The sequence below is a fragment of the Cajanus cajan genome, chromosome 5 (genome assembly GCF_000230855.2).
Source record: "Cajanus cajan strain Asha chromosome 5, NIPB_CcT2T_4, whole genome shotgun sequence".
Lineage (NCBI taxonomy): Eukaryota > Viridiplantae > Streptophyta > Magnoliopsida > Fabales > Fabaceae > Cajanus > Cajanus cajan.
The window spans coordinates 2,475,181-2,499,012 of NC_138521.1; the positions used below are offsets into that span (position 1 = coordinate 2,475,181).

Consider the following 23,832-nt stretch of genomic DNA (forward strand, 5'->3'; position numbering starts at 1 on the left):
ACCATGATTACAGAAGCTCAAGTATGTAATAACAACATTCAACATTACTTTATAAAGCAATCAAATAAGTTTCCGCTGTTGTTTGCATATCCATATTGGATTCCTGGTAGTAGCTGATGTAAATGGGACAAAGTCCAAACTCCTTACGTACACATGAGATCGAGAGAGAACAAACTGGTCCTCTTCAAGTGTCTTTCAACTTTGAGGGTGCTATAATTAATTTTGTTCTATACATGCTGCATGTTAGAGGATGTGAGCAAAATTCATGTTGTCTGGCATAGGAAGAGAATATCAGAATAAAAATAAACAGTTGTATGAGTGGTCCTATTCCTATCTCAACACGCCTTATCCATCCTCTTCATAATTCCTAGCTTCAGCTGCTAAGAAAATCTCATTTCAACAACAAGGTCAAAGGAATAAAAATCTGATTATTGTTCTTGACAAATAATGCAACATGCCCAACACAGTGCCTTCTACACCAACCGATTCCTCCTCTACTAGCTTATTTGAGCTCCTCACTGAAATGAAGAAGCAAACCAATCCAGAATCACTCAACTTCCAAGCAAAATCTCCCTCCCAAATCTCCTCCGAATGCTGGTTCGACGATGCATGCATCTTGGACATGGATTACTTCGTTAAGACCCTTGCTGGCATCAAGGCCAAAGGTGTTCGTGCAGACCTTATTGGCTCCCTCATCACACACTATGCCTCCAAATGGCTCCCTGACCTCTCTGCAGGTAGAAATTATTAGATAGTGCTGAACCAGCAGGTTTTATAGTTCAAATTAATGTTTACATGACACATGTTCAAATAAATGTTACAATTTACAATCACTAGAAGATTAGTATATGTAGAAACTTTGATAGTTGTGAACCACCTAAACCTAATAATTTCTTCTGGACAGGTGACATGACTGGTAAGAGCCTGGCCCAGTTCGAGGAATCGCCGGAAAGCGTGACGGCGTCATGGATGAAGAAGAGGTTCTTCGTGGAAACCTTGGTGGGTGTTCTTCCCCCCGAGAAGGATGCCATTCCATGCAACTTCCTGCTAAGGCTTCTGAGAACGGCGAACATGGTTGGGGTTGATGGTTCCTACAGGCAAGAGCTTGAGAAACGTATTTCGTGGCAGTTGGACCAGGCTTCGTTGAAGGAGTTGGTGATTCCCTCGTTCAGCCACACTTGTGGGACACTCTTGGACGTTGAGCTGGTGATTAGGGTGGTGAAGAGGTTTGTGAGTTTGGACAGCGAGGGAGCTAAGAGCGTTGCTTCTTTGGTTAAGGTGGCCAAGTTGGTCGATTCCTACCTCGCTGAGGCAGCTATGGATGCCAATTTGAGCTTGAACGACTTCGTTACCCTTGCCGCAGCTCTTCCAAGCCATGGAAGAACAACGGATGATGGGTTGTACAGAGCCATTGATACGTATCTAAAAGTATGTCTCGTTCAAATTGGTTGATTAACTAGTAGTAGTTTCCGTACTCTAATTGAATTGAAGAAGAAAAAGATAATTAAATATGCAGTTGATTAATTACAGGCACATCCAGGTGTGTCGAAGCAAGAGAGGAAGGGACTGTGCAGGCTAATCGACAGCAGAAAACTAACAGCAGAGGCATCACTCCACGCAGCACAAAACGAACGGTTCCCGGTGAGAGCAGTGATTCAGGTGCTTCTCTCGGAGCACAGCAAACTGAACCGGCACGTGGACTGGAGCGGCTCTTTGGTGAGCGGAGCGAGAAGCCCCGGAGGGTTGGACCTGCCGGCGCGGTGCCTGTCGAAGCGCGAGGTGAGCGCTCAGCAAGTGGAGATAAGGAAGCTGAAGGATGACGTGTACAGGCTTCAGATCCAGTGCAACGCCATGCAGGCGCAGATGGAGAGGATGGTGGTGGAGAAGAAGAAGGGCTTCTTCAAGTGGAAGAAGTTCGCCTTTCCCATCAAAGCCGCCGACAGAATGGACCTCGAACTCGAGGGGAACGTCAGGTGCACGCCTGTGGACATGAAGACAAGGTTGGTTAATGTCAAAGGTGGTGGCAGAACTGCTCACTCTCACACTCACACTCACACTCACAAGTGGAGGAAGTCCATGTCTTGATCAATCCACAACACGTTTATCATTATCATCATATTCACCAAATTAATTTACTTTCTCTCTATGTTCTTTTATTGCTCTATCAAATAATCCAGGATATATCAACTTTTGTATTTCGAATAATAAACTCAATAATTTCTTTCACCTATCATTACACTCAGTTGCATCGTTTTTTTTATTCTTTCTATTTTTATTTTATGAAGGGAGATTTAAAATAAAAATATGTACTTGTTCGCGTTATAATCTGTATATAAGGCCGTTTTTGTCGATAATTATTTTTAAGATTATTGAAAAGTATAATATTCAATATTTATTAACTTCTAATTATTCTTGGAAATGGTTAACAAAACTAGTTCGATAATAGTAAACTACTTGCTATTACTCTTTATGATTTTACACACTTTCCACTTATAGTTTTGTTAAAACTATAGATTAATTAGTTTATCATATGCGCGAGAAATAAACAATGTGATAAAAACACGTGTTTTCTAGCAAAGGTGTTAGGTAAACAAAACAAACATAATCCTAGATTCTTTCTGAAAAAACAAAACGAATATATTATTAAATTAAGATAACATGTTCGGATAAAATGGTGGTTATCGTTGGCAGAAGGTAATACTATTTACTCTGCTCTACTCTCCAATTTGACACTGTCGTGTTTCTTTGAATTTGCTTTAAACCGATAAACCCACTTTTCATTTTATTGTTCTGTAACTCCAAATGGCGGCGTTTGCTAAACCCTCCCATCTTCATGCTCAAAGGCACAATCATGAACCGGATAGGTGTTGGACTCCCATGTCAGAAATTTCAACTAGGTAAAATTGACAGACAATGTACTAACATTGGAACATAGATGGAATCGGAGGACAAGACCTTATCGATTACAACTTTGAAAGAGAATGTTAATTTATTTGCGTGATCAGCATACGACATGTCAAACATTGATTCATCTTTCCATTGTCACCACTTGTCCATTTGTCATGAAACTCGACCAATAGCTCAAAAGAAAAGAAAAATGGGTGAAGAGAAAAGAACAGCAGTAAGAATGAGGTATCCAAAATGTTGAAAGCAAAGTTCATCGGGGTCCTATCTATATACTACTTGGGTAGACAACAAGATCTACCCCTCTTTCTTTACTTGTCTATATCAGACAAGTCTATAAGTGTTGTCATTGCCCAAGAAAGAGAAGGGGGGCAAGTCCATATCTACTACATTAGCTAAGTTTATAGGGTGTTGAGCAAAAGTATTAGAAGGTGGAAATTTTAGCTTTAGCTTTGGTTACAACTAGAAAATTAAGGCCCTGTTATTAAGTCATCAAGTAATTGTCAAGATTGACTACCCTATTACCAAGATTCTCAAAAAACCAGAGCTAGTTGGTAGAATGATTACTTGGTCTGTTGAGTTGTCGGAGTTTTGTTTGGTTTATCAATCAAGAGGTCCTATACAAGCATAATGCTTAGCATATTTCATCAATGAGATGGTCGCTAAACCCCAACAAAGCCATACATGGATTCTATATGTTGATGGTTTGTTAAGAAAAAAGGGTAGTGGGGTCGAAGTTATTTTGGAGGGACCAGGAGGCTAGTAGTTGAACAATCACTTCAATTCAATTTTCAAACTTCCAAAAATCATGTGAAACATGAAGCCCTCATAGCAAAAATGGAATTGGCTTTGGAAATGGGTTCTGAACATTTGTTATATAAAAGTGACTCCCAACTGGTGGTTGAACTGTTGAAGGGTGAGTACCAAACAAAAGATGCTCGGAGTATAAAATACTACCATGTGGTCTGGCAGTTGAAGGGGAACTTCTTAGACTTCCAAATCAAAAGCATATCAAGAGAAGAGAATGCAAGGGTTGATGTCCTTTCAAAGTTGGCCTGGTAAGCACTGTTAGATAATCTTAAATTTTAGAGATATCCGAGTTAGTTTATCTATTTTATTTGTTTCAGTTTAGATAAGATAGTTTTTTATAAGATTTGTTTTGATAAGATATTTTGTTATCTTATTGTTAATTTGGTACGTTGTACAATGACTATTTAAAGGTCATCTCTTATTCAATAAAAAATACAGTGAGTTGCTACGTTCACCCAATACTAGTATTACTCGTCTCTCTTAGTTTTTTCTACAAATTGGTATCAAAGCTATATGCTCTGAGTGCCGAGTGTGAGAGGAAAGCAGTGTGCGCCTGTGTGTGTTTTGAAAAAAAAAAAGGAAAGAGTAATGGCGAAGGTTGTTAATGGAATGACCGTACCACAACTGTCAAAGAAAATCAATTATGATAATTGGTGTTTACAGATGAAGACCCTGTTGGGTTCCCAAAGTCTATGGGATATAGTGGAGAAGGGGTTCCAAGAACCCGAGGAGGACGAAGACCAATCTGTGGCTCAGATTGCCGCATTGGAAAAGACAAGAGTGAAGGACAAATCGGCTTTGTATTTTTTGTACAATGCCATGGATGAGTCAGGTTTTGAGAAGATTGCAAACGCTGCATCTTCAAAGGAAGCATGGAAGATCTTGGAGGTTGCGCACAGAGGTAACCACCGTGTCAGACAGATCCGACTTCAAACTCTCTGAGGAGAGTTTGAGTGTTTGAAGATGGAGGATAAGGAACAAGTATTCGAGTACATAACTCGGGTGGAGAAGTTGGCTAACCAACTCGGAAGGAATGGGGAGCCAATGCCAGCAAGTAGAATTGTGGAGAAAATCTTGAGATCATTAATAGATGATTTCGAGAGTATTGCATGCGTAATTGAGGAGTCAAAGGACTTGTCAATTCTCTCAGTGGAAGAACTCGCTGGGTCACTCGAAGCCCACGAACAAAGGAGGAGGAAGATGAAGGGTACTCTTGATCAAGCATTACAGGCGAAACTTGATTTGAATGAAACTTGGAACACCCAGGGCCGAAGATCAAGTGGACAAGGACGAGGTGATCAAGGACGAGGCAAAAGACGAGGTGATCAAGGACGAGGTAAAGGACGAGGTGATCATGGAGGTGGACAAGGACGAGGTGATCGTAGCCAAGGAAGTCAGCCAAGGTCGGAGGTGGAATGTTATAAGTGTGGCAAACTCGGCCACTACGCAAAGGAATGCAGATCGGCAAATTGCTACAATTGTGGCAAATACGGTCACATAGCAAAGTATTGCCGAGCTAAAAGCCGAAGTGAAGAGAAAGAGAAGAATATTCTCACAGAAGAAGAGGACGAGGAAGCAGGAATTTTGATGATGACGCAGAGCTCGGAGACCAAGCTACATCTGAGTTGTGCCTCCGAGGTTGAGCTGAACTTGAGTTGCATGGAGAAATCAGCAGTTGAGCTTCCAAGCTCAGATGAGAAGTCAGAAGCAGAGCTTGATTCGAGTTGCTTAAACAACTCAGTCTGGTATTTGGACACTAGAGCGAGCAATCATATGTGTGGAGAAGAGAGTTTTTTCAACGAACTCATCAAGGTGAAGGTTGGATTCGTGTCATTTGGGGATGATTCAAAGGTGGCGGTAAAAGGGCGTGAAACCATCAAGTTTATGCAGAAGGATGGACGAGTTGGAGAAATAAGGAATGTCTACTACGTTCCCGAGCTTAAGAATAACATCTTAAGCATGGGGCAAATGATGGAGAAAGGCAACTCGGTTCTGATGAAGGATCGGGTGCTTTATTTGAAGGACAAGTATGATCGTTTAATAGCCCGAGTGGAGATGAAAAAGAATCAGATGTATAAACTGGATCTGAACATCATTCAAAATAAATGCTTGAAGCTGGACGTGAAGGATGAAGCCATGATGTGGCATTTTCGTTTTGGGCATTTGAACTTTGGAGGTTTGGCCTAGCTATCAAGGAAGGAGTTGGTGCAAGGACTACGTGGTGTTGAGTTTGACAAGAAGTTTTGTGAAGCGTGTGTACTCGGAAAGCATACAAGAACAAGTTTTCCGAACTCGTCCGAGTACAAAGTAAAGGAGCAACTTGGCCTGATACACACTAACTTGTGTGGACCAATCTCTCCTGCATCCTTCAGTGGTAAGAAATATTTCATCTCTTTCATAGATGATTTCTCTCGAAAGACCTGGGTATATTTCTTGCAAGAAAAATCAAAGGCATTTGAAGCTTTTAAAAAGTTTAAAGTCATGGTGGAGAAAGAGACTAACAAGCAAATTAAAGCTTTGAGGTCGGACAGAGGTGGAGAATTCACATCGGCAGAGTTTATGGAATACTGTGAAGAGCAAGGTATAAAATGTTTTCTCACAGCTCCATATTCACCACAACAAAATGGAGTAGCTGAAAGAAAGAATCGGACTATTCTTGATATGGTCCGAGCTATGCTTAAAGGGAAGAATATGCCTGAGAAGTTTTGGGCAGAGGCAGTGTAGTGTGCTATATATATACAGAACATGTGCCCACATTCAAAATTGGATGATGTGACACCTCAGGAAGCATGGAGTGGACAAAAACCAAGTATACATCACTTCAAGATCTTCGGAAGCCTTGCTTACGGTCATGTTCCAGCTCAGCTCAGAATGAAGCTTGATGATAGGAGCAAGAAGTATATCTTGATCGGGTATGATGAAAAGGCAAAAGCGTACAAATTGTACAATCCTGTTACAGGCAAAATTCTGGTAAGTCGAGATGTCCAGGTAGATGAGGAAAGCGAGTGGAGCTGGAGTAACTCTAAAGAGACCTCGGGGAGCTCGAACTCTGAGAGGGAGAGCTCGGAGATAATAGGGAGAAGCTCGGATAGGACCAATGAGCATTCCGAGGAAGATGATGAACCTGAGCAGCTTAGAACTCGGAGCTTGCAAGACATCAACAACTCCACTGACGAGTTACATGTAGTATGTCTATTGACAGGAGCAGAAGACATAAAATTTGAAGAGGCGGTACTTGATGAGAGATGGAAGAAAGAAATGGATGAAGAGATCGGATCAACTGAGAAGAGTGAGATGGGAAGCAAAGCTGAGTTAGTTGAGGAGTTTAAAGAAGTGATGAAGAGGAAGTTTGAGATGACCGATTTGGGCATCATGAAGTATTTTCTGGGTTTCGAGGTGAATCAAAGAACAAAAGGTACTTTTGTGTCCCAGAAGAGGCATCGGCCACCGCGGCGCCGGGGTGCTGGACGTCGTGTGGCTCGCGGGGCCATGGTACGCGGAGGAGTATCGCGCTCTGGTGGAAGAGGCATCGAAATGAAAAAAAAAATTTAAGCTTATGGGGGAGTTTTGTTAGATAATCTTAAATTTTAGAGATATCCGAGTTAGTTTATCTGTTTTATTTGTTTCAGTTTAGATAAGATAGTTTTTGATAATATTTGTTTTGATAAGATATTTTGTTATCTTCTTGTTAATTTGGTACGTTGTACAATGGTTATTTAAAGGTCATCTCTTATTCAATAAAAAATATAGTGAGTTGCTACGTTCACTCAATACTAGTATTACTCGTCTCTCTTAGTTTTTTCTACAAGCACTTGGTGATCCAACCAACACAAAATCATAGTGCAACAAACTTTGAAAGAGCTTAGCATATTCACTAAAGAGTGCATGCAAATTGAATGGAAGGAGAACTAGATGGCCCCTATCCTAAATTATCTAAAGAATGATGTTGTACCCAAAGACCTTTGGCCGCCAAAAAACTTAGCGTTCAAGCAATCAACTTCTACATCACTGGGAATGAATTCTTTAAAAGAGGGTTCTCGAAACCACTATTAAGGTGCATCACCAAAGCATAAGTTATGTATGTTGGAAGAATTGCACCGAGGAGTCTACGGCATGCACCCTAGGGGAAGGACTATGGCAACCCAAGTATTAAGGGTCAACTATTACTTGCCGACCATTTAGTAAAACTCAACTAAATATGTTCCAAGTCCTCGTAGTCGTTCACTATGTGGGATATTGACATTTTGGGTCAATTTCCTCATGTCAAGGCTTAATGCAAGTTTTTTTTGTTAATAGCAATTTATTACTTTACCAAGTTGATAGAGGTAGAATCGCTTGCTCAGATTATAACAAAGAATGTGTAACACTTCATTTAAGAGAATCTTATTTGTCATTTTAGAATTTACAAGACCATTGTGACCAACAATGATAGGTAGTTTATGAATAGAAAGCTTGATGAGTTCTTTTAACAACTCCATTTACAATATTGAGTTTCTTCCATTGTGTATCTTCAAAAAAATAATTAAGTTAAGACTGTTAACAAAGTCATAATGGGTGAATTGAAAAAGAGACTAAGAAAAACGAAAGACAAATGGGTCAAAGGGTTGTTAAAAATTTCATGAGCCTATCAATACACCCCAGACTCTACTACTTAAAACGTAACCTTTCAACTAATTTATGGAGAATCATACACCAACTTATATAATATTTTTGTTTAATGTTATTTTAATTATTTTGTTGTTCGGTCTCATTCTGTTTTTGCATGTTATATATACTTTTTTATTTTATAATTTATAACACGCATAAACAAAATGAAACCTAACAATAAAATAATAAAAATAATATTAAACATACAATAAGCAAAAATATTATATATGGTGATACACTCAATCACAAAACTAAAAATTAAAAAACATATTTATCTCTAACGATACTTGAACAAAAAAAAAATTAAGTCCTTAACCTTGTAATGACACTTAATTAATAAAAAATATATATATAATGAGTTTTCCATCTCTTGCAATGACATTTAAATAAAATAAAAAAAAATTAAGTCCTCCAATCTCTACAACAACACTTAATTAATAAGAAAAATAAAAAAAAATGAGTTTCCAACCCCCGACACGTAAAAAAAAAAATTAAACTTCCATAAAGTATAGCGATACTACGGCAAAAAGAAAAGAAAAGAAAAATTATCGTCTGATGAGAATAATGACACTTCAAACAAAACATCTAAACTCGATTCCAATTTTAAATTACATTCAAACAATTGTTTAAAAGAAAATATGTGACAAAGGATGATCCTATGTTAACCAACAACACCCTATTAATTATCCCACTTTTATAAATAATTTGTAAACAACTCTATTTAAATAATAAATAAAAGCCGTAATTTTTTCTATAGCAAACAAACATGTTGCCATGTTGGGATATTATGAGGTAAACAAAAAAAACAGAAGCCTAGATTCTGTCTATAAAACAAACGAAGATATTATTAAATTAAGATAACATGTTCGGATAAGATGGTGGTTATCGTTGGCAGAAGGTAATATTTACTCTGCTCTACTCACTAATTTGACACTGTCGTGTTCCTTTGAATTTGCCTTTAACCGATAAACCCTCTTTTCATGTTATTGTTCTGCAACTCCAAATGGCGGCTTTTGCTAAACCCTCCCATCTTCACGCTCAAAGGGACAATCCCATTCTTCCTTCTAGAACCACTTCCACCAACTTCAATTTCAAAACTTTCACTTTCTTCCATAACTTGCTCACACTCAGAAAAGTTAAACATGTTTGTGTCTCAAGTTCTGCCACTACCACCACCTCTCTCAGCAACAATCCCAACTCCGATATTTGCAAGTTTTGCCTCCTTGGGAACTTGGACCGTGCCATGAGCTACTTGGACTCCATGCACGAGCTTCGAATTCCCGTTGAAGATGATGCTTACGTTGCTTTGATACGGCTATGTGAGTGGAAGAGAGCAAGGAAAGAAGGGTCTCGTGTTTTCTCCCATGTTTCCATGTCCATGACTTGTTTGAGCACTCAACTGGGGAACGCGCTTTTGAGCATGTTTGTGAGGTTTGGGAACTTGGTGGATGCCTGGTACGTGTTTGGGAGAATGGAGAAGAGGAATTTGTTCTCTTGGAATGTTTTGGTTGGTGGGTATGCTAAAGCTGGCTTCTTTGATGAGGCACTGGATCTCTATCATAGAATGTTGTGGGTTGGATTGAGGCCTGATGTTTACACTTTTCCTTGTGTTTTGAGGACTTGTGGTGGCATGCCTAACTTGGTGAGGGGCAGAGAGATTCATGTTCATGTTTTAAGACATGGGTTTGAGTCGGATGTGGATGTGATTAATGCACTGATAACTATGTATGTGAAATGTGGGGATGTCAATACTGCAAGGTTGGTGTTCGATAAAATGCCTTATAGAGACAGGATTACATGGAATGCCATGATTTCTGGGTACTTTGAAAATGGGGAGTGTTTGGAGGGACTGAGGTTGTTTGGTAGGATGATTGAACATCCGGTTGATCCTGATTTGATGACCATGACCAGTGTGATTACTGCGTGTGAGCTTCTGGGTGATGAGAGATTGGGGAGGCAAATTCATGGTTATGTTCTGAGAATGAAGTTTGGGAGAGACCCTTCGGTTCATAATTCGTTAATTCAGATGTACTCGTCTGTTGGACTTATTGAGGAAGCTGAAATGGTTTTCTATCATACAGAATGTAGAGATGTGGTGTCATGGACCGCAATGATATCAGGTTATGAGAATAGTTTGATGCCTCAGAAAGCTCTTGAGACATATGAAATGATGGCAGCACAAGGTATCATGCCAGATGAAATCACAATAGCCAGTGCACTCTCTGCTTGTTCTTGTTTATGTCATTTAGACATGGGGATGAACCTTCATGAGGTGGCCAAGCAGAATGGGTTCGTCTCTGATGCGATAGTTGTGAACACACTCATTGACATGTATGCCAAGTGTAAATGCATTGACAAGGCTTTAGAAGTTTTCCACTCTGCTCGAGAGAAGAATATTATATCATGGACATCTATCATCCTTGGTCTTCGGATCAACAACCGGTGTTTTGAAGCCTTATTTTACTTCAGGGAGATGATTCTTAGACTGAATCCAAATTCTGTTTCTTTAATTTGTGTCCTATCTGCATGTGCTAGAATAGGAGCTTTGACATGTGGAAAGGAGATCCATGCCCATGCGTTGAGAACTGGAGTAAGTTTTGATGGTTTTATGCCGAATGCAATTTTAGACATGTATGTAAGGTGTGGAAGAATGGAATACGCTTGGAAACAATTTTCCTCAGTTGATCATGATGTTACCGCATGGAACATTTTGCTAACAGGATATGCTGAGCTTGGGAAAGGAGCACTTGCTACTGAGCTTTTTCAGAGAATGGTAGAGTCAAACGTTAGTCCTGATGAAGTTACATTTGTCTCCATATTATGTGCTTGCAGCAGATCAGGTATGGTGGCAGAAGGCTTGGAATATTTTAACAGCATGGAGTATAAGTACTCTATTACTCCTAATCTGAAACACTATGCATGTGTGGTTGATTTACTTGGTCGTTCTGGGAGTTTGGAGGAAGCTTATGAATTCATAGAGAAAATGCCGATGAAACCTGATCCTGCAGTTTGGGGAGCTTTATTAAATGCATGCAGGATTCACCATGATGTTGAGCTTGGGGAGCTTGCTGCAGAAAATATCTTTCAAGATGATACGACAAGTGTTGGATACTACATTCTTCTCTCTAATCTTTATGCTGACAACAATAAATGGGACAAGGTAGCAGAAGTAAGAAAAATGATGAGACAGAATGGGCTAATTGTAGATCCTGGATGCAGCTGGGTGGAAGTCAAGGGCATAGTGCATGCTTTCCTCAGTGGTGACAACTTTCACCCTCAAATAAAGGAAATAAATGCGATTTTAGAGCGATTTTGCATGAAGATGAAGGAAGCTGGTGTAGAAGGGCCAGAAAGCAGTCATATGGACATAATGGAAGCTTCTAAGGCTGATATATTTTGTGGGCATAGTGAGAGACTGGCCATTGCCTTTGCACTTATTAACTCTGGCCCTGGGGTGCCTATTTGGGTGACAAAGAATCTGTACATGTGCCAAAGTTGCCACAGCGTCGTCAAATTTATCTCTACGGAGGTTCGGAGAGAGATTTCTGTAAGGGATGCTGAGCAATTTCACCATTTCAAGGGAGGCATCTGTTCTTGCATGGATGAAGGTTATAGGAGCTAGCTTGATTAGAAGGATAACTGTGTGATATGTAGCATTATATTGAAAAGTTAGAGTTGCAAAATGTTACAACCTCATATATAACATGCTATACAGAGTGTGGGGAAAAAGATGTAATGTCTGTTGAACATAGGTAGCTATATAATTTTCTATGTAAGTATATAATTATTTTTCAACATTTTAACCCCCTCCCAGAAAAACGGGGGAAAATCAGGATATGTCTGCTTCTGTGGTCTAAGATCTCATTGTAATTTGTAACCTACAATCTAACAAAGTGATACAAATTGAATTTTGATGGAGTTGAAATGTACTGGTAAATTCCGTGGTGCTAATGTTATGTAAGTTCTATATGGTGTCTATTTTCATTTTCAAAGACATGTTAGTAGGATAAAATATGTAGGAAATTAAGAGAAATAGATGTAAGATTTGAACATGATTTCTCACGTAACAGGGGATTCATTACCATCAATTACCAAAATGCTTTTATGACATTTAGTTGGCTAATGTTTTGTCAAAGCAATCTCTCTTCTATTCCGTCATTCTTCCCTTCATTGCATTTTTTGGTTCGTTTGGATTTGTTTTGCACTCTTAAAATTGTATTCACCCTGAGGCATGCAGACAAGCTTCATAACATCCTCGGACCATGGTTCCTTGTGATCCCGAGAATTTGGAGCTTCTTTTTGTTCTATGCCATTGCTAAATTGTGGGGGAGTGTGGTCATTCTGTGCTCTTTTTGGAGTTTGCTAATTAGGTAATTCTATTTTGTTAACCGATTTTATTAGATATTTTTTGGTTTGATTGCCTTTGTTGGATTTCTTATTATTCATTATCAAGCATGTTTTGTTGGAGTTTAAATATGAAGTGAGTCTCACATGGATTAAAGTTGGACATGTTGAATAAATGAGAAAAATTCACCTATCTAAGACTTTAAGGTTTTGGATTGAGATGTGGTATCAAACTCGTCTCTATGGTCTACTCACTACCCATTGGTGTGCTCTTTGATGTTAGAATTTCTCAACAATGGTATGTGATGGTTCAACCAAGTGACCCAAAAGTGGTATCAGAGTCGATAGTTTGACCAAACGACTAATAATTGACTTGAACGAGTATTAAGTAGTAGAACTGGTTGTGGATGTTAAGAGTGAATTGGCGTAAGGATTAAAGAGTGGGATCATCCTTGTATCGAAAGATCTTCCTAAAGATGTGAAGGACGTGTTATGTTGATATGTGCAATGACAGTACAAGTAGGTTACTATTGAATACTCGTGGATGAAAAAGACATCCGCCTGAGAGGAAGTATGACCATATGAAAGAGACTTATACTTGAGAGAGTGTTGGAGTTCAAGTGTAAACTGATGTGAGTTTCACATCTGTTAGAATTAGACATATTGAATAATATATAAATAAAAAAGACTTGCCAACCTAATGATTTAAGATTTTGGGTTATGTTGTAACTTCTAGTGTTAAACTTACTTTTTGTAGTTTACTCACTATTACTGTGTGGATACTTCTTAGTGTTTAAACTCTCTCGACCTAACATATTTTATATATTGCATGAACCTAGGTAGATGAAATTGAGATGTGATAATTTTTTGATAATCATGATTAGCTATTCGTTATTTTTTGGCATTTTCATTCCATTTAAACATTTTTATTTTTTTATTTGTATAAAATCAAAAAATAAAAAATAAAAACTCTAGCAATTGCATCTTTAAAAAAATTAGAATGTTAAAAGATTAAATATTTCAAGGATATAGTGAATATTTAAAAAGATTGTTTTTATAAGATTACATTTTTTAATGACAACCTTAGTGTTAGAGTACTTTAATATTCATAGTAAATTTTAATAAGATATAGATTCTTTAAAATTCTCTCTCTTACATTAATTTTTCATTTTTTAAAATATAAATTTTAATAATAATAAAGTAAATTATTTTTTATCACACAAATTAGAAAAGGACTTACATAATATTTAAAAATAATTTTGTTAGCTTATTTTAAATTAAATTTATTAACATGTTTAGTGTGACTAATTTAAAATAAATTTTTAAATAAATTAATAAGTCATACTTAGAAAAAAATGATCATATCTATAATAAAAAAACTTATGAATAATAATACGCTAGATTTAGGTTTTAATTTTGTTAAACAAGTTTGATCTATATATTATTTTAAAAAAAAATTCAATCCTTATATTATTGAAATTTTGATTTGATTTATTTTCATCTTTACTTATATTTAATTAATTTGTTTTACTCAATTAAAAAAATGGATATTTTTATACTTTAAAATGAATCAAGTGCAGAGAGATTTGCGTGTGTTTTTTCAAATCTACGAAAAGCATACTGTTTTTTCACCTATTATTTTTTAATCTTTTTGGCGAGTCACCTTGAGCCAATTGCTGCAGCGATTCCATTTGTTTATATTATACAACAAATCGATTGAGTCACGGGAACATCTGGATCCAGCCAAATCATGACACCATCCTCCAATTATTATAATGTATCTCTTTTAATGGAAACCAAAAATGTATTCTTCATTCAGCACCCACAATGACTGCAACCAATATCTTATATCTGAGCCCAAAATAACAAAACAGTTAACCCGTAAATAAGAAGCAGCATCCATATCGAAAAGTGTCCAATAAGAAACACAAGCCGTACACGGAAACAATCTTAAATTATTCTAGATTCCATTTTACCCAAGAACGCAACGTAAGCACTGAGCACAATTAGATCCCAATAATATGAATTAGATCTCAAGATCTTCGTGCTGCTCATCATAATACACTTTCCTTGTTTTACAGTATAGCATCGGTGGGAGACGAGGAAATGTCAAGAAGCAGCAGTTTCCGGCGCAACGGGTGGATCCCCTCCTCCGTAAGACTCAAAACAACCCTCCTCTCGGAGCTCTCCGGCGCGGTGGGAGACTTAGGGACGTACATACCCATCGTGCTGGCTCTCTCCTTAGTCAACAACTTGGACCTCACCACCACACTCCTCTTCACTTCTTTCTACAACATCGCCACCGGCCTCCTCTTTGGCCTCCCCATGCCCGTCCAGCCCATGAAGTCCATCGCCGCCGTCGCCATCTCCGCCTCCCCGCCCCTCACCATCCCTCAAATCTCCGCCGCAGGCCTCTCCGTCGCCGCCGTCCTCCTCCTCCTCGGCGCCACCGGCCTCATGTCCCTCCTCTGCCGCTACCTCCCCCTCCCCGTCGTCCGCGGCGTTCAACTCTCCCAGGGCCTCTCTTTCGCCTTCTCCGCCGTCAACTACATCCGCTACGACCAAAACCTCGCCACCTCCAAATCCGGCCCTCCCCGCCCCTGGCTCGCCCTCGACGGCCTCGCCGTCGCACTCGCCGCCGTCGTCTTTCTGGTCCTCACCACCGGCGCCGGCGACCACCCCCCACCCCCACCACCACAAGAAAACCAAAACAACAACCCTGGCCGGAGGCTTAGGGTTTTGTCTAAGGTTCCGGCGGCGCTTATTGTGTTTTTGTTGGGTTTGGTGTTATGTTTCATTCGCGACCCTTCGATATTCGGAGATCTTAGGTTCGGGCCTTCGAAGATTTCGCTTGTTAAGATTAGTTGGGAGGATTTAAAAATTGGATTTGTGAGCGCCGCAATTCCACAGATTCCGTTATCCGTTTTGAATTCGGTTATTGCGGTTTGTAAGCTCTCCGGGGACTTGTTTCCGGAGCGCGAGGCTTCAGCGATGCATGTTTCGGTGAGTGTGGGACTTATGAACTTTGTGGGGTGTTGGTTCGGAGCCATGCCTTGTTGTCACGGGGCTGGTGGTTTGGCTGGACAATACAGGTTCGGGGGTAGGAGTGGTGCTTCGGTGGTGTTTCTTGGGGTTGCCAAGTTGGTTCTTGCTCTAGTGTTTGGAAACTCGCTTGGAAGAATCTTGGGTGAGTTTCCTATTGGGATTCTTGGAGTGCTTTTGTTGTTTGCGGGCATTGAGTTAGCTATGGCTGCTAGGGACATGAACACGAAGCAAGAGTCTTTTGTTATGCTTGTTTGTGCTGCTGTTTCCCTCACTGGCTCAAGTGCTGCCTTGGGATTCTTTGTTGGTATTGTGCTCTACTTGCTCCTCAAATTGAGGGAGGTTGAATGTGCTTTCGCCTTTTGCTCATCTAACAAGAACAAGTCTTCTCTTGAGGATGAGCAAGCTAGCTTAATTGCCTAGACAATAGTTTCATTCTCACTTTATATGGTCGGGTCCCTTAAATGATCACCGATGTTGTGATCATGCGGGAATCTTTGTGTATTTGTATTGGTGTAACGGTTCAGATATTGGTCATAGAGATCGTGCATTGGAATAAAGGACTTTTGCCAAACTACGATGCAATGGATTGTTGGGGTGCTGGGGGACATGCTTGAAGATACTTGGGACTTCCACGGTTCATAATTCAGTGTTTTTGGATTTTGGATGTACATGTGTCCAACTTGGGACTTTAAATGTCACTACATGTGTAATTTAAGGCTGCTCTGCTATGGACTCTCTAAAGCTCTATAGTTTTTAGATATTACTAAAAGTAGGCGTTATTGCTCATTACTTTTAGTTTAGATTCATTCTGTACGCGGATGGATGCAAACAAAATTTAAATATTAGTACATGTCTATATTTATATTTTGAGGAGCATATATCGCATAAATGCTACTGTAATAAAGTATTATTTAATTTTAAAATTATATGATTTTTTTATAACCTTTATATGTTTATTTGCAATTTTTTTAATAGAAATTATACGAGATAATTTCTATAAATTAAGTTATGCATTAACTAATTTTTGTTTATGAAAAAATATTTTTTTCTTATTTTTTTCCTACTAAACGTGTTTTTGAAATAAAAATTATCTAAGCATATTATAATTTATATAAAGAGATGGTTTTAATTAATAAAAAATTGTGTTCAAAAAATGTTTTAAAAAAATGAAATGACATTATTTAGCATATTTGCCCTATCAATCCTCGAAGAAGTTAATTGTTACATGATATTTCTAAAAATGATCAGGTCATCCACATGTATCAAAACTACAAAAAAGAAGTTTTGTTTCTTAAAAAAAAAAAAAGAGTAGTCAAAATTTGATTGTACTCAATGTAGTAAACAACTTTACAAATTCACTAATATTTCACTCATCAATATATTTTGCTAACAAGTCACCATTTTTTTTTCAAGTAGAAGTTCATATTAAATATGTTTGAGGGAAGTTTTGGAGGGAAAACATAACTTATTCCTTTTATATTATTAATAATACATAGATGTTTTTGAATAATATTATTTGGTTTGAAAATCTTTCACTACATGGGTTGTTATATTTTGAAAGAGGAATACATTACAAAATAATCTATCAATGTAATAAGGACATTTTTTCTTTAAGAATAATGTTAAACATGGCTCAACCCAAACTTCTCTAAACCTTCTTGTTTCATTTCAATCATTATTATTTAATTTTTATCATTTGTTAATATTAATCCTTATGTAATTTTAATAAAAAAATAATATATCTTTTATTTTCTATTTCCATGCTTCCAATAAAATCTGAACTAAAAACCTGTTAGACACACTAATTAATTATATGACAAATTATCTCACTAAAATGTATTACTGACAATTTTTTTATGTATACTTTATATGTTTATAAAATTTGTCTTAGGCCCCCCAAAAAGTTCTAAACACGACCCTGGCTAGATACACCCGGGTTTTCCAACGTGGCAGCAACCATGAGAAGCTTCCTCTTTTCATTTGAGCCCATCCTCCTTCCATAAACCCAAGCCCACCTCACTATTATCATTACCATGCTTTTAATGGTTCTTGGAACTAACTAGATTATGCTTTTAATTGTTCTTGGAACTAACAAGATTATCAGTAGCTGAAAATTCAAGCAAAGTATAAATTTTATGATCTGGCCTTCCTTTTCCATACTCATCCTTCATGTCCAAAACATGTCATAGACGGTTTTTTCTTGGGTCCATCGCACATGGAGATGTCTTCCTCTGAAACCTTACAATTTGAAGAAGAATATAAAGGAACATACATTTTCAAGATGTAATAGCCATTAAATTGGCCATTAACATGTGAAAATGTGGATGCAAGAATGAGTCATCTGACCCTTTTGTTACAACTTGTGTAGCAATGAATTAAATTTGCTTTGTTTATAAATATTAGAGACTGGTTTGCATGATTTTTAATTGTATGTCACTTATTTTTCATCAATTATTATTAATTATGTAATTATTTTAAATGCACGAATCAATTTGATTTATAGGAGGTAAAAGCAAACAAATATTTTAACGAACTAGGAATTAAAGAGTTTGTTAGAATATGAAGATGTGATGATTATTGATTTGTTGCGTTTTCTAAATCATCTTCTAAAAAGATGAAGGTTTGAGAAGTGGACATTTTATCCACCCCTCCAATTCCAAAAGCAAAGCAAACCTCCTTCCATTCACGACCAAAGGGACTATAAAAGGAAGAGTTAATTCATAGCTAACTTCTACCAATTTATATATACAGCTAACTTCCCTTATAAAAATATTAAATGATTTTTTAATTTAATGTTTCCCTTATGAAATATAAATTTATTGCATACATGCTCTTAAAATATAACATTATTGTTTACAAGTAAAAACATTAGTATAGAAAAATATAACAACACTAATGTTTTGCATATCATATAAATTGAGGTTAATATATATAGACACCAAACTAAGATACGAACATAGGATATGACAAGAGTATAATGTAACAAAAACTTGATATATTTTATTTATATTTAATGTTTGTTGCACACCAATATTAAATAAGATAATATTATTGTACTATATTGATCTGTATTTTTTTTTTTTTTTTACATATATTGATCTGTATTTGATATGAGGTAGATGATATAATGTAATACAAATTATGTTGAAATGATAAAGTTACCGTTACGTTAAATTACATATAATATTCTAAACAACATCTTTTAAATTATTTGTTAGATTTTACAAATTATGAACATTATAAAAAGCTACAATTCTAACTAAATTATACAAAATATTTTTAAATAGTTACTTATCTTAAAATCATATATATAATTTTATAGACAAATAAATATTATATTTGAATATATAAATTATATTTAAAATTTATATAAATAGATATTTTTAAATACATAAATTATATTTTGGATTTAAAATAAATAATTTATATTGTAATACAATGTTATTTGTAATTATTTTATAAATATTAAAATTTAATTTATAAATAAATATGATAAATAAAAATTAAATTAAACAAACAGTTGAAAAAATTTCTGAGAAAAATAAACCCGTAAAATTACTTTCTAATTGTTAGCATTTAATGTTTAAGAGTTAATTATTTTTTGTCATAATTTTATGTATTTTGTAAAAAATTTTAATAATTATTTACAAATTATAAATTATTTTCTCGTCCCATTAGAAATAAAATCTGGATCCATCACTAAATGCAATAAACATATACTATATAATAGAAATATATTATAATATTCAACATATTACGTCAACATATATCGAGAACCTATTATATTTTGCTGGTTTCTTACACAATTTTCTCCTTAAAATACAAAATACACCAGATGAACAGAATCAGAAAAGGTAGTTATTATATCCTATTGATGCAATAAAAAAAATAACAATTATCTTATTCAATAGCAAATTAATTATTAAATCAGTGTTAAAAAGTTAAGAATGAGAAAAATCTTTCCTATCTACTTCTATACTTTATTTTTCAAAGGTTAAATAATAAGAATTCAATTTAAATACAATGATAGTATATAAATCACTAATAATAATAAGAAGAAAAATAAAAATTTAAAAAGGAGAAGAACATTGCCTTTCAGATTAATTTTTAATTGTAAAACAGTGTGTGACTATATAAGTGAAGTTAAAAGAAAAATGAGGTTAAAGGATAAATACTCAGCACCAAACTAAGATATTAAAAATTAAAAAGGAAAGAATATAATGGTTAGATATTATTTATAATGAATAAAAAGAAGCAAACTAGTTTGGATCTGGAAGACCAAGCAGACCAGAGATAAACGACAGCTATGTCTAGTCTTCTACTCAACGCTTCCATCTTACGTTAAACACCATTCTCCATTTCTCTCACTTCAAACATCACTTGCAGTTCTGATCCAGGTTTGTCCCCTCACTTGTTCGGACCTTCACTTCTCACTTGCTATGTGTTTTTTTTCTTCTCTTTAGATCTTTCTTCAGAAACTCAATTCCTTATTGAAATTTCACAATACAAGCATTTGGGTCTCCTAGTTTACTTGATTTCTTAACAAAAGTTCTCAACTTTTGTCAACCCGAATCATGAAGTTTCCATTTTCAGCCATTATTTCCTTTTGGGTTGTTTGTGACATGTTGATCCTTGTTCTCGCAAATTCACGCTTCCCTGAGGGAATGTATAGTTTTGATCGAAATTCTCATGCAACCTATAAGTATGATCGCATGAGTGAAGTTCGGAAACAATGTGCTTCTGTGTTATCTGCTTCATCTGAATTGAGATATGAATATAGTGGGGTTATTGGTATGAAAGAAGAGCTTTCATTTGTGAATGGGGATTGGAGGCAGAATGGGGGTAAGTTTCCCATAATGCCATTTGATGCTGCCAAATCTCCTGGGACTTTGTCTGAAGACCACAGTCCCTTGAACTTGGTCTCTTTTTGGGTATCAGATGTTGATTATGACCACCGGTTGAAGAAGTCTATTCCCATCAATGGTTTCATGGTGATGGGCATTACTCGAGATGGTAATTTTGTGGACAAAACATTTGATGGGAATCCTGAGTTTCAGTTATGGCCTAGCCATTCTCAGCTCTCAATTCCCTTCCAAGGGGTTTATACTGAATCAAAGAAAAATGGTGGGGAAAGGGTGTTGTGTTTGTTAGGGAACACTATGCTTCCGACTCGAGAGGCCGACCCTGCCAAACCGTGGGAATGGATGAAGAATCCCGGTGAGATACCGTTGTCTGAAGATGATCAAATTATGCTAGTTCTTCGCTATCCAATGACATTCTCATTAACAAATAGGATGATCAATGGAGAGTTAAAAAGTTTGAACCGTGATTCCAATTCCAAATACTTTGATGTGGTTCGCATATCATCACAATTGGGAAAGTCGGCCAAGTATACATTTGGCTCACAACAGATTGTATCCAAAGCATGTAATCCATACCCATTTAAAGATAACCTGGTGGATGATGGCATTAGTGTCTACAAAGGGACAAGGTTTTGCGAAATCCTTGAAGAAATTACTAGAGAAAAACCTTTAACTGTTGTGCCGAACTGGAGATGCAATGGCACAGATGATTTCTGCAGTAAATTAGGTCCTTTTTTGACGGATAAGGAAATCAAATCAACAGATGGAGGCTTTCAAGATGTTAAACTTTATGTGCAGGATGTCATCTGTGAGCAAGCAGCTAGTAAGAGTAATACTGGTTCTGCTAGGGTATCAACGGTTTTTAGAGCAGTTTCACCATCAGAGAATCAGTATACTGCAGCAAAAAGATCTGGGCCTAGCAACACGTCTCTTGCCGCCGAAGGGATTTGGAAGTCTTCTAGCGGACAGCTTTGCATGGTTGGCTGCCTTGGATTTGTTGATGCCAAAGGGAGTAACTGTAATACCCGTATCTGTGTGTATATTCCTACCACTTTTTCCTTAAAGCAACATAGTATTATATTGGGAACTTTTTCTCCCATTAATAATAGTAGTGCCTTCTTTCCCCTATCATTTGAGCAACTAGTGCTACCTTCAGAACTCTGGAATTATTTCAGGCTCACTAATCCAAGTTACAGTTATTCTAAAACTAATTTGGCTGGTACTGTCCTAGAAAAAAATGAGCCCTTCAGTTTTTCAACTGTCATTAAGAAATCATTGCTAACATTTCCCAAACTTGAAGATAATGAGGCATTCCAAGATAGTTTGTCTCTTCTTTCAGAAGATCTCACGTTTCATGTCTCTGGCTTTGCTGACCATGCGCCTAATGTCCTGTCCCCTAGAGTTGACATTCAGATGGAGATTCTCTCCATTGGTCCCATGTTTGGACGCTATTGGTATGCTCAAAATGGTTCAACGTCTGAACAGGAAACACCATATCATGCCAAGGCTGCTGAATATACAGAAAGACAGCTTCTTGTAAATGTATCTGCACAACTCAGTCTTGCTGGAAAAGGTTATAGTAATTTTTCTGTGCTTTTTCTGGAGGGTCTTTATGATCCACATGTCGGAAAGATGTATCTAATTGGTTGCAGAGACGTGCGAGCCTCATGGAAAGTCTTATATCAGAGCTACGATCTTGAGGCTGGAATGGACTGTTTGATTGAGGTGGTAGTGGCTTATCCTCCTACAACAACTCGTTGGCTAGTCAATCCCAGAGCTACACTTTCGATAGAAAGCCAAAGGACTGAGGATGACGCCCTTCGGTTCAAATCAATAAAGCTCCAAACATTTCAAATTATATACAGGAAGCAACGCGAGGATGTCCTCTCACGCAAAGGTGTTGAAGGGATTCTCCGAATCTTGACACTTTCATTCGCGATTGGATGCATTTTAAGCCAACTGTTTTATATACAGCATAATGTGGATTCTCTTCCATATATCTCTCTTGTAGTGCTAGGTGTTCAAGCTCTTGGGTATAGCATTCCTCTGGTCACAGGTGCAGAAGCTCTTTTTAAGAAAATAGTTTCTGAATCTTATGATGTGCCATCTAATGAATTGGAGAGCAGTGAGTGGCTCCATGTCATTGATTACACTGTGAAACTGCTGTTGATTGTATCGTTGCTGGTAACTCTGCGGCTTTTTCAGAAGGTATGGAAGTCTCGCGTCAGATTGCAAACACGTACCCCTCTTGAGCCACATTGTGTCCCCAGTGATAAAAGGGTTCTTCTTTGTACCTTCATCATACATGTGGTAGGGTATGTAATTGTTCTAATAATTCACAGCACAAAGACCAGTCAGAAGGCTCTGGTTGATGGAGGAAAATCTCATTCATTGCCGGTTTGGGCCACAGAATTGGAAGAATATGTAGGTCTTGTTGAAGACTTTTTCTTGCTTCCTCAAATTATTGGGAACTTAATCTGGCATATTGATTGTAAGCCACTCAGAAAATTATATTTTATAGGAATCACCGTGGTCAGACTTCTTCCTCATATATATGATTACATTCGAGCTCCAGTTTCAAATCCTTACTTTTCTGAGGACTCTGAATTTGTCAATCCTAATTTGGATTTTTACTCAAAGTTTGGGGATATTGCCATTCCTGTGACTGCTATTATTCTTGCAATTGTGGTCTATATTCAACAAAGGTGGAGCTATGAAAAGCTGAGCCAGTTTCTGAAATTTGGGCAGTACAAGCTTCTCCCAACTTTCAGATACCAGAGGTTGTCCTCTAGGTCTTGTGAATCTGAACTAGTTCCTGGTATCAATGGTGGTGATGCTGCAAAAGAGAAAGAACAAGTTGATGTAGAATGATGTAATTGTAAACACTTTAGAATTACTGACAACAGCCTTTTTACACGCATATATGAAAAGTAGGCAAGAGTTTGGGTGGATTACTGTAATACTGAATAATTAATTGAATTGTGGTTTTACTCTTCAACTTCTCATTTTTTGTTCTCCAATTATTGTTGCTTCGTTATCCACTAAAAGTTCTAGCAACTTCTACCTTATAAGGAAAGTTAGGCTATGTTTGGGTATCAGTCAGAATAGTAATGCCTAATTCTAATGTGCAAAATGAAGAAATTATTGCTTTCGGAATAAAAAACACTTTGACTCTTCCAATTGAACATGCACTTAGGAAGTTTACTTGAAACAGAAAAAT

The 23,832-nt window shown here is 37.1% G+C and overlaps 5 protein-coding genes across 5 annotated transcripts; all 5 read left to right on the top strand.

Annotated features, from left to right (window-relative positions):
- The first annotated feature begins 248 nt into the window (after positions 1-248).
- LOC109808885 (coleoptile phototropism protein 1) lies at positions 249-2,236 on the top strand. The gene is made up of 3 exons (XM_020372053.3): positions 249-737; positions 905-1,428; positions 1,531-2,236. Exons 1-3 carry the CDS (start codon positions 455-457, stop codon positions 2,083-2,085), a joined length of 1,362 nt encoding a protein of 453 aa, XP_020227642.2. The 5' UTR covers positions 249-454; the 3' UTR covers positions 2,086-2,236.
- A 3,068-nt stretch (positions 2,237-5,304) lies between these two features.
- LOC145957697 (uncharacterized) lies at positions 5,305-5,901 on the top strand. Its single transcript, XM_083074113.1, has one exon. It carries the CDS (start codon positions 5,305-5,307, stop codon positions 5,899-5,901), a length of 597 nt encoding a protein of 198 aa, XP_082930239.1.
- Positions 5,902-9,231: 3,330 nt separating this feature from the next.
- Positions 9,232-12,337, top strand: ECB2 (Tetratricopeptide repeat (TPR)-like superfamily protein). Its single transcript, XM_020370615.3, has one exon. The coding sequence runs from the start codon at positions 9,365-9,367 to the stop codon at positions 11,981-11,983; it is 2,619 nt and encodes an 872-aa protein (XP_020226204.2). The 5' UTR covers positions 9,232-9,364; the 3' UTR covers positions 11,984-12,337.
- A 2,128-nt stretch (positions 12,338-14,465) lies between these two features.
- Positions 14,466-16,692, top strand: MOT2 (sulfate transmembrane transporter). The gene is made up of 2 exons (XM_020370616.3): positions 14,466-14,694; positions 14,787-16,692. The coding sequence occupies exon 2, from the start codon at positions 14,812-14,814 to the stop codon at positions 16,168-16,170; it is 1,359 nt and encodes a 452-aa protein (XP_020226205.1). The 5' UTR covers positions 14,466-14,694; positions 14,787-14,811; the 3' UTR covers positions 16,171-16,692.
- Positions 16,693-19,948: 3,256 nt separating this feature from the next.
- LOC109808741 (PII, uridylyltransferase (DUF2921)) lies at positions 19,949-23,632 on the top strand. The gene has a single exon (XM_020371858.3). The coding sequence runs from the start codon at positions 20,325-20,327 to the stop codon at positions 23,481-23,483; it is 3,159 nt and encodes a 1,052-aa protein (XP_020227447.1). The 5' UTR covers positions 19,949-20,324; the 3' UTR covers positions 23,484-23,632.
- Positions 23,633-23,832: the final 200 nt, after the last annotated feature.

What these genes read in the sequence shown, in the direction of transcription:
- LOC109808885 (XM_020372053.3), top strand. Translation starts at nt 455, where the DNA reads ATGCCCAACACAGTGCCTTCTACACCAACCGATTCCTCCTCTACTAGC. An exon ending in GCTCCCTGACCTCTCTGCAG is followed by an intron (nt 738 to 904) that starts GTAGAAATTATT and finishes TCTTCTGGACAG; the next exon opens with GTGACATGACTGGTAAGAGC. An exon ending in CCATTGATACGTATCTAAAA is followed by an intron (nt 1,429 to 1,530) that starts GTATGTCTCGTT and finishes GATTAATTACAG; the next exon opens with GCACATCCAGGTGTGTCGAA.
- ECB2 (XM_020370615.3), top strand. Translation starts at nt 9,365, where the DNA reads ATGGCGGCTTTTGCTAAACCCTCCCATCTTCACGCTCAAAGGGACAAT.
- MOT2 (XM_020370616.3), top strand. Translation starts at nt 14,812, where the DNA reads ATGTCAAGAAGCAGCAGTTTCCGGCGCAACGGGTGGATCCCCTCCTCC.
- LOC109808741 (XM_020371858.3), top strand. Translation starts at nt 20,325, where the DNA reads ATGAAGTTTCCATTTTCAGCCATTATTTCCTTTTGGGTTGTTTGTGAC.
- LOC145957697 (XM_083074113.1), top strand. Translation starts at nt 5,305, where the DNA reads ATGACGCAGAGCTCGGAGACCAAGCTACATCTGAGTTGTGCCTCCGAG.